The 17,133-nt window shown below is 39.7% G+C and overlaps 1 protein-coding gene across 1 annotated transcript in view; it reads left to right on the top strand.

Annotated features, from left to right (window-relative positions):
- The window catches only part of GTF2E2 (general transcription factor IIE subunit 2), a 333,455-nt gene that overhangs the window by 310,185 nt on the left and 6,137 nt on the right, over nucleotides 1–17,133 (top strand). Inside the window, exons 4-5 of the mRNA XM_042449407.1 lie at nucleotides 2,586–2,768; nucleotides 5,021–5,114. Coding sequence (XP_042305341.1) covers nucleotides 2,586–2,768; nucleotides 5,021–5,114 — 277 coding nt within the window. The remainder of the gene's footprint in view (nucleotides 1–2,585; nucleotides 2,769–5,020; nucleotides 5,115–17,133) is intronic.

Below are 17,133 nucleotides of genomic sequence, written 5' to 3'. Positions count from 1 at the left end.
TTTTCTCTCTCCCTCAACCATCCTTCCCCACGAATAACAAAAGTAAGGAGAGGGAGAGAGAAAACTGCCTCCCCAAAGCACTTCTGCTTGGCTGCATCCGAGGCTCTTCTATTGCGGCTCCCCAGACAAGAAGGAGGTTGCAATCCACCGGGGGAAGCCTTTAAGAGTCCTTTGACAGATGCAGGCGCTTGAGCGGCCGGGACTTCAGGCGCTTAAAGTGCTGAAGAGATTAAGCGCCTGTAAACCATTAAAAAATTAAAAAATTAATAATCTTTATCTCTTATCGAAAGACTGCTGCGGACAAAGGGGTGAGGGAAGCAAAGATGGCAACGGCGACGACGGATGGGGACAGAAAGGGCGACTCCCCTGAGCCAGCCCATCGCGCTCTGCTCCTCCCATCCAGTTAACCCGATTCAGAGGCTGGTCGTTCCTATTTAAATACTCCGATTCCTATCCCGAATCAAGGAAAAATAGTAGGCTCTATTTCGGCTATAAGCCTCTAACCTGGATTTAAAAAAACCCTGATTCAGATTCGAATCGTAGTAAGAATGATTGCAGGTTACTCTAGAACAGTTCTAGAGTTAATTCAGGTTCAAATAGGAGCACTATACCTTGAATTCGATTTGTAACCCGGAGTATAAGCCAGTGAGAATACCCCCTAAGGAAGGAGACTCCACCACTCTCTGAGGGAGAGTGTTCCACTGTCGAACTCCCCTTACTGTCAGGAAGTTCCTCCTAATATTGAGGTGGAATCTCTTCCTGGCGCTTGCATGAATGAAACATTTCCTAAAACATATGGAGCTGTTCTCATTCTTTCTCTGTTATTTCTGCCTCTGGTACCATATTTTCTGTTAAAGAACTAATGCATTTCTAACAGAGATAATAACCTATATAATAGCCTATATTCCTATTCAGAAAGTATTCAGAGGCTGATACTTATTTATTCGTATATAAACATTTTGTGCATTCCCAGATGTTTTGTATGATTTATGACAGTATTTCCTAAGCTACTGATAGTTTTGGCATGCTTTTATACACTGTAAACTCTTTCAGTTGTGAAAGTGAAGAATGTGATCACATTTAGATTAGTAAACAAAATACAGTAATTGCTTAGCTAATTTATTAAGGTATAATTGAGATCTTTGGTTTATTTATTTGATCTGCTTACATAGGTTGTTTGTTGTTGTTACTTGCTATCACGTCAACTTTGACTTATGGGGGCTCCATGAAGGAGAGATAGCAAGTCATCTTGTTATCAGCAGCACTGCTTAGGTCTTGCAAACCCAGTGCTGTGTCTTCCTTGATCAAGTCTATCCATCTGGAATGTGGTCTTCCTTTTTTCCTATTGCCTTCTACCTTACCAGGCATTATTATCTCTTCTAGTGAGCCATATCCTCTCATCATATGCCCAAAGTATCATAGTCTCAGTTAGCCATCTTGGCTTCTAGAGAGAGTTTAGCCTTGATTTGCACTAAGAGCCATTCATTTCTCTTTTTAGAAGTCCATGATATCCATCAAACTCTCCTCCAGCACCACATTTCAGATATGTTGGTTCTCTTATCCTTCCTTCACTGTCTAGCTTTCACAACCATACACAGAAATTGTTGGCCATAGTTAGAATGCACAATCCTGGCTGGTATTCAATGATGTATCTTTATATTTGAGTTGATATTGCTTATTGCATCTAAAATGATGTTGCACACTGGTATACAAAAAAGACAGAAGGACGTAAGCATAAATTAAAATTTATACATTGGAATATAAAACATCAACTAATAATCTATTAAAACACTAATCAATTGAAATCAGAGGCACAAAATGCATTTCTCAAAGTGGGCAGCACAGTTAACCAGAAAAGGACCTGAGTCATGAGGCAATTGGTGCCTCCTGGATCCAAGGAAGGGGGGATTCGTCTAAGGCTCACTTTTGAGTTGCTTCCAGATTAGTATGACCAACTTGTTAGCATAACTACTAGCAAGACTTTCTCTGATTGCACTACCAATAGCACTGGCTTGTGTCTTAAAAGGCAGTCTGACAAGTTCTCTCATATTGCTTCAGAAGCATCAGTGGGAAAGATGTACTTGATCAGTTTACTTTGTAGTTAAAAAGACTCGTACAAATAACACATAAATAAAAATTTGATGATCTACATTGTGGGGGAGATTGTAGCAGACAATTGAAGGGGCAGAAGTAGTGCTAACACTTGTGTGTGTGTTTTAGCAAAACTTTATTTTTTGAAGCCTTTAGACTAATGGCAGGCAAACTGCAAGGAGCAACAGGGCCAGATTAACCTCCTGTAGGACCTCAAAGGGCTGACACCCCACACCACACACACATACTGTGCTCTCCATCTTTGGAATTTTAATTTTTAAGCTTTGCAAAATTAAAACTGGCCTGAACACAAAGGGCATACATAGGAAAGAGGGAACAGACTCATTTGCTTCTGCTTTTGCTGAATTCCATTGATGCACCAGTGGAATATTGTATGCTGCCCTAATAATTATGGCTTGATAAAATATGCATATGACAAATGCATTTTTTCTTCTATATGCTGAGAACCTCTATGTATGTTGTACATGTTGTAGGCCCTGGTCAACAATCCCAAAATAGAAGTTATAGATGGGAAATATGCATTCAAGCCTAAGTACAACTTGAAGGATAAAAAAGCCCTGCTCAGGCTCTTGGATAAACATGATCAGCGAGGTTTGGGAGGAATACTTTTGGAAGATATTGAGGAAGGACTGCCAAATGCACAGAAAGCCATAAAGGTAAGTAACTTCATGATATAAGAATTTGTTATCTTTACTGCTTCCACAAAAGCAAATCTGTTAATTGCTTGCAAAGCATTTTGATCTACAAATTACCAGTGCAAGGTTAGAGACGTGAAAGCCTGGGTAAAAAATGCCTGTAAAATAAAAAACTGTAGGAAAAACAAATCTCCCCCAAGTATTTTTAATTTCTTAGAATCAATATTTGTCTAGAAAGGAGTAGCAGTTCACAAAAATTATTGAAATTTCCCTAATGTCAGCTAAACTATTCAAGTAGATAGATAGATAGATAATTTATAAAAGTTATTTAAAAGGAAGACTTTAATATAAGATTTTGTGCAGTATCAGATTACTGCAATTCCTCATCTTGATTTCCTTTTTTCATTTCTATTTATGGGTATGTTATGTCTCATTGGTTTGTTCTGGTTTTGTTGGGGATTTTTGCTTATCTCCTTACCTGCATTTTTTTTTAGTCTATTGATTGCTATATATAGATCCTAGCAAAATTCTCATAGTTAAGCGATTAAGAATTTTGTTTCTTGGAACAGATGAGGAACATTTTAAGGGTATTAGATGCAGAACATGGGAGCCCTATCTGGATGCAGATACACATCCTCTTCCAAGCTGCCCTTATTTTAAAAGATTTTAACTTTGGAATTAGCTAAATTATTGTGTGATAATCATGAATTAAAATTAATGGTTGTAATGTGTGACTTTAACATTGTGATTTCCCAGTCCAGAGGGACTAAGATTCAGTAAGAAAATTTAAAAAAACAAATCAAAATTATTGAGCTTTGGCAACAATTTGGGAAGTGTAAAATTTATTGCCGAGTTAGCACTGTGTCTCATTTAATTTATTACTTAATTACTTCATTAATAACTTAATACTGGAATTGTCAATTCTGACATCAACCAACCAACCAAGTTCATAAATAAATTTAATCATGTCCCCCTTTTCATTATAAAAAAAACAACTTAATTGATACCTTAATTGGTTTTAGCCAGTTGTTTATTGTCTCTGTGTAAATCTCAGCTTCAATTTCAACTTCATAGTTTAAAACGCAATTTTATAGCTTTATGAAAGAAACCTTTGTGAGAAAAGGTTTGAAACAATCCAAAACCAGAGGTGTGTGTATATTCATCTGAATGGTCATTAAATCCTGCAGGAACTGACATTTTTAGCCAAAAGCACCAAAAAGCTTTTCTTCTTAAAAGAATAATACTTGCATTTTTGTTAAGATGAATATCTGGAGTTTCAGTAACACAAAATTTCAAAGAACCTGGGTTATGATTATTAACGCAGAAGTGATCATAAAAAGGGATAGCCCTTGCTTTATCACTGATTTTACATCTGTTCTCAAGCAAGCATGATTTGAGAGATCAACTCGTCTGTCTCATGTACAGTTTTTTACATTGGCAAATCAATATGTAAATAATATATAGGTTGGCATGCAGAAAAAGAATTAAGTGTATATGTTTTATTTGTTGAAGGGTGATTAATCTGTTTGGTGTTTAAACTTTTGGGGTAACATGAGTACCTACCACATTTATAATATCCAGTCAATATCAGAGATGGACGAATAGACCAATGAAAATCTGTGTGAACCAATTTATCTTTGGATGTCCTGCAGAATGCAATGATAGAGGGAGAACTACATTCTCTAATGTGACTAGCAATATGCCAGTGCTTGAAGATAATATTTTTAATTGACTGATGCAAGAGAATTAAAAGTAAGAAAGACCAAATAATAGAGACTCAGACTCAGGAGACGGCAATACTAGACATCCTTGGAACAATTCTTGCCAAGAAAATCTCCTGGTGGGTTTACCTTAGGGTCGCCATAAGTGGAAATGACTTGAAGGTACACAGCAACAACAGCTAAGGGAAATAGTGGGGAAATGTCTCCTACCCACTTCTGTTACACTGTGCATAATTTTGTTATTTTATATAGAAAGTTGTACTGGTTGCTTATAGAACAGTAGTTGTAAATAAATTTCAAAAGCAGGAGTATTTTCCTTGCCTTTATTTGCAACAGTGAGTGTAAAGAGAAAATTGTTAAGGAAAAGTAATTCATCTCTTTTAAAATAAATATTACTAGTCTGAGTAAGTTTAACAGCATGATCCATCCCATTTAGGTTCCAATACAGGGTTCTATTATTGAATATCTTCCATGTTTCTCTTGGAAATTTACTTGTAGAGCATCTCAAAACTTTGGCGTTAACAGTGGTTTATTTTCTGTGTTTCTTTTGAGGCTTTAGGGGACCAGATCATCTTTGTTACACGCCCTGATAAGAAGAAAATTCTTTTCTACAATGATAAGAACTGTCAGTTTACAGTGGATGAAGGTTTGTTTATCATTACAGCTGTAATTATGTATGTCAAACATAGTTCCGTTTGCTAGACTTGCTTCTACAATTGTTAAAATGTTTAAAATATTATTCATGTACGTATCTCTCAATTAATCTGCTATGAACCTGAATACTACTCTCTAACATTTCATTTCCAAACTGCTAACTACTGCAAGCTTTCATCTTAGTAGCTTGTGGGATAAAAGGGATACTAGAAAGCTGGGATGTGCTTGTAGTCTATAAATTTTCAGACTGCCACTTTTTTAGTGACAGGAATCTATCTTATAAAAGGAAAGTACATAGTTTCATTTATTTATTTGGGACGGGGCTTCATTTTGAAGAATCAAAATGGAGGAAGTATTGGCCATTTTTTACCCTATTTACATGTCACAGAGATAGAAAAAAGAGCAGAAAAGAGCAGTCAGAGTGATCGAGAGACTGAAGCATCTTCAATAAGGAAATATTAAAGCTGATTTGACTTTTCAATTTTGGGCAAAAATATGACTGATGGTGAGCATGGCAGGGATTTATAAAAAATATATCAGGGAGCAGGGAAAGCATACAGGAACATATTTCTTCTTAGTGGCAGGATTCAGGATCATTCAATAAAATTACTGTAGGTGCCCACTGTTCCAGAACAGGCTATGCACAATTGCCTATGTACTCATACTGCTTTAAGTTTTTATGTGCTAGTGCTTACATAACAGTACCCAAACCCACCACACTCATGTACAAGAAGGAAGTGGGATAACCTTGAAATGCTTCATATAGATAAGTTCACAAACTTCAGGAGTGAAGCACATTAGAAAGTACTGTATTTAAGTTAACTAGGATGCATGATAATTATCTCCAAAGAAAAGAACCTAGTTTATTGTGGGTTACAAAACTGTACTAGCATTTAAATGTAAAAGACTAAATAATTATGTGAGCATACAGTTACAAAACATAATAGTTTCCCAATAAATAGTTTTTATGATCCCACTAAATAAAATAAAACAAAATCCCAAGAACAGATACATGCAGAAAAGAAATTGAACTTGAAAAATAATTAGATGATCTCTCTTTGATACTTGCCAGTATCCTTTGAGAGTCGTGAGTTTATAGTTAAATACTTGCCTGCTTTGTAAATTTAGTCTATAATTATTATGATTTTTCTTCATCAGAAATATACACACATTTTAACAATTGGGGGTGTTCAACTTTTTCAAAGTACAAATTATGACTAGGTACTTCTTTCCCTTTGAAATAACTTTTCTGTCATTATAGTAGTTTTCAAAAATAAAACCATCTTAGTCTATTGCTGCATTAAAAAAGGAGGCAAGAGGAATTAGCAGTACCTTTAATATAAACTGATTAATTTTAGCATGTGCTATTGAGGATCTCAGTTCATTTCTTGAGATACACTGACAGTGAAACTAGGGCTTCAGGTTTTAAGCATAGTTACACAATTGGGAATTGGGCAAAATGTAATAGAATGCAGAAAGATGCAAACTGTGAGCCTGGCCATACATCTTGAAAGAGTTACGTGAGATGATACGGGTCTTTCCAGTAGCTGTAGGAGTCTTTCACATAGTCTGATGTGTGAAAGCAGTAAATTTGCTTATAAAAAGTCAATTTCATTAGAGTAAAAAAAAATCCTGTAGGTGTAAGAACTTGCATATTATTATATGTAATGTGCTGAGAAACTGTTTTCTCTGTTCGTTCCTCTGTTAATGGATTGGAATTTTTACATATTTTTGTTTGAGAACCTCTGCTTGAAAGTATTTCCCTGGAGAAGGTTTTGATTCCAGGGAAACTGACACTTGTAAACAAAACTGACAGAATACTAGTACTGGAAAGACCTGTATCTTGTCATACAGTTCTTTGAAGCTTTATGGCTAGAGTCACAGTTTGCATCTTTCTGTATCCTATTAACAGTTTATTTAATTCCCACAACTGTCTATGTTTAAAAAGCCATGGCTTTAATATCATGCTGTCAGTGTATCTGAGAAAGTAGATTGATGTCCATGAAAACTCATTCGAAAATAAATCAGTCTTACAGTGCTGCTTGGTTAATCTTTTCTTCTTTTTCTAACACGCTCATGCCAGCCTTTTTGTCAGCATTTTCAAACAGTGCATCCATAAACAAGACCTTTTAATGTAGACCCTATCCCTTACTTCATCCACAATATTTTTGGACTGTTTATATAATTCATTATTCTGTATTCCATTTATACTCCAAAAGGTTCTCTTTAATAAACAAAATGAGAGGATTTTCCTCTGACAGGAATTGGTCTCCCATTAAGCTCATCCTCTGAGACATAATTATGTGTTCTACTTGTTTCTCCTAAGAGAGCAGAAGTCCAGTCTTATTAGTCACAGAACTGACAGAAAAATATCTAATTAGCTCAAAATGACAGGAAGGAAAGGTAGAGATGGAATATCAGTTAACTGAATCAAATTGAATAAAAAAGAGCTGTTTGAACAAAGTTGAATCTGAATCATATTATCATATTTTTCTCTTAATAGCCATGGCAAAAGGTTTGCAGAATACCAAAAATCTTTAAGGGGAAGATTCTAAAAGAATGAGGGGAACTCAAAACAGTTGTAACATGGAATAGTAAGTGAGTGAGAGGAAAAACCAGGCAACATGGTGGAACTGGGAGCAGAATGGAATACCTGGAACAGAAGGCCAAAACCATAAGATTTAATACACATATTTAGAAAGAAAGATGGGGTGGGTAGAGGTAAGAATACGTAGATAATTAGATAAGAATGGGAAACACATAATAATAATAATTTGTTTTATTTATATACCGCTATTCCAAAATCATAGCGGTGAACAGCAAGTAAGCTAATTAGCAAGTAAGCTAATTTGCCCCCAACAGTCTGGGTACTCATTTTAGCGACCTCGGAAGGATGCAAGCCTGAGTCGAGCTTGGGCCCTTTTGCTGGTCTTGAACTCGCAACCTTGTGGTCTTGAGTGAATGGCTGCAGTACAGGCATTTAACCACTGCGCCACCAGGGCACACTTGCTACACTTCTTCCTGGTTTAAATTGGGAAGCTATTTTTAAGTGTCAGCAAGGACAGAAAAAGAAGAGTGAGAAGAGTCATTGACATCGAAAGAGAAATTCAGGAATTTAGTGTAGATGGGATTGGACTCAAGTATATCCACTTTATTGTCAGTTGCTATTTTTGCTTCTCAGTCTATGCAAATCTTTCTCAAAAATTGTGCACATTATTATAACAGTGCATTCTAATTATGGAAATGCAGCAGATTTTTAAATTCTTTTTCTTCGACTGCATTTCAACTATAAACACTTTTTCCAGTTGCCTCTGATCTGAGAAAACCAGTACTATATGGAGTGATGTTTAAAATGCTGGATTTGGAACAGGGAAACCCAAGTTCAAAACTCTTCTTGGTCATGAGATTTACCATGGGACTTTGGGCCACCACTACTAACTTCCAGGAAGCCCATTTCATGGGTCCTGTTTCATATTGCACTCTGCTGCTTTCACCGCTCACTCCTGTTCCCTCCTTCATTGGAACGCACTCTTCCCTTGCTTTTTGCATTCCACTACTCACACTTCTCAAACCCTCTTTCTGTCTCATACTCCTGTCCTCACCGCATGCCTTCATAGTGCACCCACCTTGTATTATTATTATTATTATTATTATTATTATTATTATTATTATTATTATTATTATCCTTTATTTATAAAGCGCTGTAAATTTACACAGCGCTGTACATACAATCTTTTAGTCAGACGGTTCCCTGCCCTCAGGCTTACAATCTAAAAAGACACGACACAAAAGGAGAAGGGAGTGGTGGTGGGGAATAGGATCAGGTCCAGCAGATCTTCTCCACCTCTGAGGCCTGGACCAAGGCAGATGGACTGGAGGAAGGGCTTGGCTTCTTAATGGATGGTTAAAAGGAGGCTTCCTGGGTCAGAGAGGGGCTCGCCTCTGGGAACGCTTCTCTAAACAATATAGTCTTTAACTCAGTTTTGAAACTGGGTAGAGAAGTGATAAGGTGTGCATGTGGGGGAAGAAGGTTCCAGGAGTAAGGGGCAGCAAGTGAGAAGGGACGAATTCGGGAGGGGGCAGTGGTAGTCCTACACTGTGACAGGTGACCTTGACTACCAGAGCGGAGGGTGCGAGTAGGAATGAAAGGAGAAAGAAGGTCAGATAAGTAAGGAGGGGCCAATCCATGGAGGGCTTTGAAAGTCAATAACAAAAGCTTGTACCGGATGTGGAAGGGGAAGGGGAGCCAATGAAGGGAGGATAAAAGAGGAGAGACATGGTCAAAGCGGCGAGCAGATGTGACAATACGGGCAGCTGAATACTGGACAGAGATTAAAGGATGGAGGTGTGAAAGAGGAAGTCCTGTTAGAAGGAGGTTACAATAATCTAGTCGCGAAACCACTAGGGCATGGACCAGAGTCTTGGCAATAGAGATTGAGAGGAATGGACGGATCTTGGCAATGTTGTGGAGAAAGAATCTACAGGCCTTGGCGATGGCCTGGATCTGGGGAATAAATGACAGAGAAGAGTAAAAAATGAAGCCAAGACTGCAGGCTTGATGAACCGGTTGAATAGAAGTGTCGTCGACAGAAACAGAAAAGGAGTAATGAAGGGTGGGTTTAGGTGGAAAGACGAGAAGCTCACTTAGACATGTTGAGCTTCAAGTGCCGAAGCCGCATCCACTGAGAGATGGCAGTCAAACAAGAAGAAACTTGCTGTTCAAGCCCCGTCGAAAGGTCAGGGGTGGAGAGATACAGCTGAGTGTTGTCGGCGTACAGATGATAGGAGAAACCAAAAGAACTGATGAGTTTACCTAGAGACGGTGTGTATAGAGAGAACAGAAGGGGACCCAAGACAGAGCCCTGGGGAACTCCTACAGATAGGGGAACAGAGGATGAAGTCTGATCACCCGTGACCACTGTAAAAGATCTATGTGACAAATAAGATTTAAACCAGTCGAGAGCAGAGTCGGAGAACCCAAGGTCAGAAAGTAAATCAACCAGGAGACAGTGATCAACAATGTCAAAGGCCGCAGACAAATCAAGAAGAATGAGAATAGAGTAGAGGTCGTTTGCCTTGGCCCGCAAGAGATTGTGTGAGGGCTGTCTCTGTAGAGTGCCGTGGGCAGAAGCCAGACTGGAAAGGGTCCAGGATGGAGTTGGCTTCAAGAAACTTAATACAGCGAGAATAAACGACCCGTTCTAGGACCTTAGAAAGAAAAGAAAGAAGAGAAATTGGACGATAGCTAGACAAAGAAGAGGGGTCGAGAGAGGGTTTCTTCAGAATTGGGGAAACGAGAGCATGTTTGAAGTCAGAAGGGAAGGAACCCATAGAGAGAGAGAGAGAGATTAAAGATATAGAGGAGTGAGGCCAGAAGAGAAGGGGCTATAGAGATTAGGAGACGGGAGGGAATAGGATCAAGAGAACAGGTAGTAGGTTTGGAAGAATTTAGCAGTGTAGAGAGTTCATCCAGAGAAACAGGGGGAAACCCAGAGAGTTTATTAGTAGAAGGTACCAGGAGGTTAGTGGTAGGGGACAAGTCGGGAGGAACTATTTCAGATCGAATAGTAGTGACTTTAGTGATGAAGTAGTTGGCGAAGTCAGTGGGGGAAAATGATGAGAAGACAGGGGGAGAGGAAGGTTTTAGTAGTGTATTGAAGCAGGAGAACAAACGCTGCGGACGCCTCTCATTAGCACATATCAGCGATTTAAAATAGTTCTGTTTTGCCATAGACAGAACGCGTGAAAAAGATAAAAGGATGAATTTATAATGAATGAAATCGGCCAGTTCCCTAGACTTTTTCCAAAGACGTTTGGCCGCTCGAGAGCAGGACCGGAGGAACCTGATAGTGGGAGTGAGCCAGGGCTGAGGCCTAGTCATGGGAGAAGACATACGTTAAATAAATTAAATAAAGACATTGCTGAATCAGCAGAGTCCCCAAGATCAAGAGAAGAGAGAGATGAATTCAAAGTCTGACTGAGATGGTCAGAGTTAACAGACTGAAGGTCGCGGAAATGGCGCTGGACAGTATGACGAGGAGGTGGGATATAAGTAAGAGTAAAAGAAATTAAATGATGGTCAGACAATGGAAAATCAGATGCCAGGTAGTCGGAAATGGCGCACTTAGCAGCAAGAATTAGGTCGAGACAGTGACCAGAGGAATGGGTTGAGGAGTTAGAATGAGGCTGAAGGCCAAAAGAAGCAAACAGGGAGCTAAGGCGAGATGAAGAAGGATTGTTGGGATTGTCAAGGTAAATATTAAAGTCACCTAGGATCAGAGAAGGGACTGTATCAGATAGAAAAAAACGTCAGCCAAGATTCAAAGTCAGATAGGAACTGGGTAGCAGAACCAGAAGGGCGATAGATGACAGCAACCCGGAGCTGTAAAGGAAAAAAGAGTCGAATACAGTGAGACTCGAATGAAGAGAAACAATAGCTGGAGGGAAAAGAAAGAACTTGAAACTGGCAGGAATTGGACAATAGTATACCAACCCCTCCTCCTCGACCCTCAGGGCGGCTTGTGTGAGTGAATGAGAGACCGCTAAAAGAAAGGGCAGCAGAGGTAGCAGTATCATGGGCCGGGAGCCATGTTTCAGTAAGAGCGAGAAGGTTAAATGATCTAGAGAGAAAAAGATCATGGACAGCAGTCGCTTTCGGAGCAACAGAGCGACAGTTCCAGAGTGAACAGAGGAATGGAAGCTGGGAGATAGGAAGAGGTTGAATAGGGATCAGGTTAGGAGAGATGCGTGGAGCCATGGGAAGGAAAGGATTCAGTAAGCGATAATCGAAAGAAAAGAAGATAACAATGACAAAAGTAGAAATATAATAGCCGACTGTACTTGGTAATATTGCCTAAATACCACAAGGTACAAGGGATTAAATAGAGAAGGAAGGGGTGGGATTGGAAGCCTTTGCTCAAGGTCCCAGCTGCTGAGAGTGATGGAAGGAGAGGTGGCTGATGGATGCAGGGAAGGAAAGGCAGGCCCGATAGATCAGACTTTGAGGCAGGCCCGATAGATCAGACTCAATCCTCAGATTGATGTAGGAATGGAAGGCCCTTTCCTTGAGGCGGGCCTGGTGGATGAAAGTCACTCCTCAGATGGCTGCAGGGAGGACGGTCTAGAAACAGTTGAAGGTGTTACTGGTTCTCTCTTCCTGTGGAAGGATCCACTGCACCCTCCTGCTTGCACTGCTTACTTTCCCTTCTACTCCCTCTCTCACCTCACCTTGACCCTTCTCAGTGCCTCTTGCTTCTTACATGCCACCCCTTTTCTCCTTCTCCCTTTCTAGGCTCATCCTGCAACCTCACAATCCACCCTTGCTTCTTACACAGCACAGGTTGTACCACCCACACGACTCATTCCCCTTCCCTTGCATTCCCTTCTTTGTATTCTGCAGCTAGAACATCTCACTCTCCCTTCCCTCTTACTCCTTCCTTCACTTCATCTCCCTCTTTCACAGTGCCTCTCTCCCTTGCTTCTTGTATGCTCCTGCCTGTGTCACTCCCTCATCTTGTGTGACTCCCTTATCATATCATCCCCATGTTGTGTGCTGCTCCTTTGCTTCTTAAAAACCACCTCTCACACCCCTTCTCTCCTACTCCCACCTGTGGCTCTCGTTGTATTCTTGCAATGTGTTCCTCCCTTGATTATTGCAGTGTTGCTCATACTGTTTGTGCTGCTCACACCCATTCACTCCTACCGCCTTCCCTTGCCTTACTTTTGGCTCTCTTGATGCTTTCTTTTACTTCTTGCATTCCACTACCTGTTTACTCTCCCTTGTGCCTGAAAGGCAAGAGTAGAACGGTTTCTTGCAGAATAGTTTGATAGAAGAGTGCCCCCCCCATTCTGCCCCCATATCTTGGCTCTCACAAGGGCATATTTCTTTTTTTTAAATGAAAGCTTGGAATCTGGGCCAGATGGGGTTCCAAATGGGTGCCAAGTGGCTTGCCTAGAATCCAGGTAAAACCAACCAAACTGACATTGTGGCAAACCTAAGCTTATCCTCTCCCATAAAAACAAAATGGAGAGCAGGCAATGGACTGAGATCCTGAACAGAAGCACTCCATTTTGTACCATTTAATGCAGGGCTCCAATTGGTAATATATTGATGCTATGTACAGCCACAAAATAAGAATATGACCACAAGTATTGGATGAAAACAGGATTAGGGGAAGGCATGGTGGATAGATCTTTCTGTAGTTATTATTTGTGATGGCTGTGTGGAACCTTGCAGATTCAGATGTACCATTTAATTTCATTGGGGTTAGTAACAAGGCAAGCTCTTACCTTTATATCCTGCATCTGGTTCACTACTGTTTATAACAGGATGTTGTACTGTAGTCATTCTGTTCACTGATTTCTCAGGACTCTTCCAAGAAGTCAACAAGTACTTTCAGTAACCAAGGTAGTAGTGTTTTGGGAAGCCACAGGATATTTTTTCTTAACAAATTATTCCTCCAAATCAAAAATGGGATATACAATAATATCCTTTTTTGCATTTAACTTCATGAGGAGTTAGGTAAGTTTTGTGTGTTGCTGAGTCATTGCCATTTTGGTCATATTTAATTTATCATGCATCTGAATTTAGTGGGAGTACCGTACTTTAGCTGCAATGCATTCTGTTCCCCATTCTTGTGGCCTGTAGTGGGTATTAGTTTGAAATACTGGATACTGTACTATTAAGGGTTTAATTTTACATTTACTTCCAAATCACAAAATATTAACTCTGTTTAATATTTAGAACTTTGTTGTTGTTGTGTGCCTTCAAGTTGTTTACAACTTATGGCAATTGTAAGGCAAATCTATTACAGGGTTTTCTTGACAACTTTCTTCAGAGGGGGTTACCATTGTCATCCTATATAATATCAAATTAGTATTGTAATGAAAGATGGGAAGATTCCCAATTTGATCTTTAGGTGGCAGCATAGTCTCACATTTCTAGTTTGCCTAAAGATCTGTTACTAGTATTGTATTTTAAGTTTTATTTTGAAATCTGGAATGGCAAGTTAAGTTTTTTTAATCACAAATATAATTATATCTTTTTAACATTTTAATCCCAAACTTGTTTGTTTTTTATTTATCAATCTACCATATTAAATGGTCCATCATACAGTCTCTGAATAGTTTAGGGGATTGAGCATAAAATAAAACATTAAGATGTAATAGGCTATTTAAAAGTACAAAAGTAAAACAGAAGGCAGCTTAAAATGTTTCTTTTTTGCAGTAGAGAAATGGAAGCACTGCCTTTTAATTTTTAAAAATTGTTTGAAGATGTTTAAAAATTATAAGAATATATGACCTTCAGTGTCTCACAGTGGATGCGCCATCGGCATTTGAAGCTCAACATGTCCAAGACGGAGCTTCTTGTCTTTCCTCCTAAGCCCACCCTTCAACACTCCTTTTCTGTCTCTGTGGACAACATTTCCATTCAACCAGTCCAGCAAGCCCACAGTCTTGGTTTTATCTTTGATTCTTCTCCGTCATGTATCCCTCAGATCCAGACCACAGCCAAGGCTTGTAGATTCTTTTTGTACAATATTGCCAAAATCCGACCATATCTGTCCGCCTCTACTGCCAAGATCCTGGTCCATGCCCTAGTGATCTCACGACTTGATTACTGTAATGTCCTCCTGGCTGGGCTTCCTTTTTCTCACCTCTGTCCTTTAATCTCTGTCCAGCATTCAGCTGCACGCATTATCACTTCCACCCACCACTCTGACCACATCTCTCCTGTGTTGGCATCCCTTCACTGGCTCCCTCTCCCTTTCCGCATTCAGTATAAGCTCCTGCTGTCGACATTCAAAGCCCTCCATGGACTGGCCCCTCCTTACTTATCAGACCTTCTTTCTCCTCACCTTCCCACCAGGGCCCTCCCTTCTGGTAGTCAAGGGTTCCTGTCTCAGCCCAGGATTTCCTCTGCCCCATCCCGGATTCGCCCCTTTTCACTTGCTGCCCCTCACTCCTGGAACCTTCTTCCCCCACAAGCAAGAGCCATCACTTCTTTAACCAGCTTCAAAACGGAGTTGAAAACCATCCTATTCAGAGAAGCCTTCCCAGGCATCGCATAATTGTCGCTTACTATCTGATGTTCTGTTGTTGGCTGTTTATCGATCCATTTCCTGTATTGCTATGTACTGTATATGCTTTATCCTACTTGTGAGTATGTATTTTCCCTGGATAATGATTAACCTTCCATTTTGAAGCCAAGCCCTCCCTCCAGTCCATCTGCCTTGGTCCAGGCCTCGGAGGTTGAGAGGAACTGCTGGACCTCTTACTCTTTCCCTCCACCACTCCCTTCTCCTTCTGTGTCATGTCTTTTTAGATTGTAAGCCTGAGGGCAGGGAACCGTCTAACTAAAAGGATTGCATGTACAGCGCTGTGTAAATTTACAGCGCTTCATAAATAAAGGTTAATAATACACTGGTGCCTCGGGATACGAAATGATCGGGTTACGAAATTTCCGGGATACGAAAAAGTTGGATTGGCAAAAACTGTTTCGGGTTACGAAATATTTTTCGGGTTACGAAATTCATTTCGGCGCGAAATTCAAATGCTGCAAAGTGCAGCTATAGGCTTTCCAGTGCTAACGGAAAGTGTTTCGGGTTACGAAATTTTCAGGTTACGAAAGGAATGGCGGAACGAATTAATTTCGTAACCCGAGGCACCAGTGTAATAATAATAATTAAGACAGAACTAAATAATGAGTCATGACTCTCCTTCATTGGCCTTATATTTTAGACTATTACAAAATATCAAGCTCTCCATTCATCTTCCTATCTTTCTTCTGGAAGGTAAGGGTTTTGAGAGTTCCTTAAAGAAGTTTGATACGGACTGTAATCCCGCTTTGATCCGTGGGGAGAGGCGGGAAAATATAAATAAAAAATTTATTATTAAGTTGAGAGAGATACATTTTTTTAAAAAAGGAAAAAAGAAGAAACAGAATAATTAAGTGCATACTGAGATTTACTTTACTGAGAATGTATGAGTCTTCTTCACCCAGTTGCTCATTTGTGGCAGTTTAGTCTGCAGGGAAGGAATTGGGAGGTGGCCTCAAACTGAGCCAGGTTGTGTAAGATCATGGAGTCAGACCTTCTATTGCTGACAGCCCAGGAGGGCTCTGACAGCTAAACTCAGGAATCAGCCACTGGAGGAGGAAGAGGAAGAAGAAGAGGGAGTACAGTAAAGTTACTCCTACCTTCCCACTTGGGGACTGTGCAGGTAGAAACACCTTTGTATATCTCCCACTGAAAGATCTTTTGAAGATCTCAAGCGCTGGCATGATCATAATTTCACTTTGTAGTTTTTCATGCCAGGGTAATAGACAATGAAACTGCTGGAACTCTGCCAGATTCCTTTATTCATAGTTGACTTAAAAGTGCACATCTTAAGTCTGCTTTTTAAAATATATAATTATAAATTATAATTTATAAAGGAATGCTTCTCTCCAAACTAAGATTAGCATTATAATCTCACAAGTGGTTACCATAAAATTGTGCAGTGTATTCTTTCTCCTTTAAAAAAATGCCCTGTTCAGGGTATTACCTAGCATTTCCTCGAAGCAGTGGATGCCATTCATTCCCATTCCTGATGTTCTCTTTTTCTTGTGTAGTTGTCATTTGACTTGTCATTACTGCAAAACTTGCTCACTTGTCCTCAGACAAGTGGTGGTGAGAGAGGTTGCTCATCTTTCATTTACTCATCTGGTGCCATCTCTTGTCAACTGTGGCAATGGTAGATCATTTTTTTCTTCCCTACTTTCATCTTTGGCAAAGATGTGTCACTGTAATGGCAGAATGCTTGACAGAGAGATGGTGGGGGTCTTCTTACTGCAGCAGAAAGTCAGAAATTATGCTCCTGTTGGTGTCATCAGGAATGTAGCATGGTCCAAGGCAGCTCTTAATTGTGACCAGAAAATGAGCTCTTTTGAGTTGAAAAAGAAAGTTTGTTAAACCCAGTTCAGTTATGACTTGGGAATGTGGACAAAGTGCTTGTAGTTATGTGTCTGATCA

Source organism: Sceloporus undulatus, chromosome 2 (assembly GCF_019175285.1).
Source record: "Sceloporus undulatus isolate JIND9_A2432 ecotype Alabama chromosome 2, SceUnd_v1.1, whole genome shotgun sequence".
Taxonomy (NCBI): Eukaryota; Metazoa; Chordata; class Lepidosauria; order Squamata; family Phrynosomatidae; genus Sceloporus; species Sceloporus undulatus.
The sequence above is the reverse complement of the archived record's forward strand: the minus strand, read 5'-3'. Positions and strand labels throughout refer to the sequence as shown.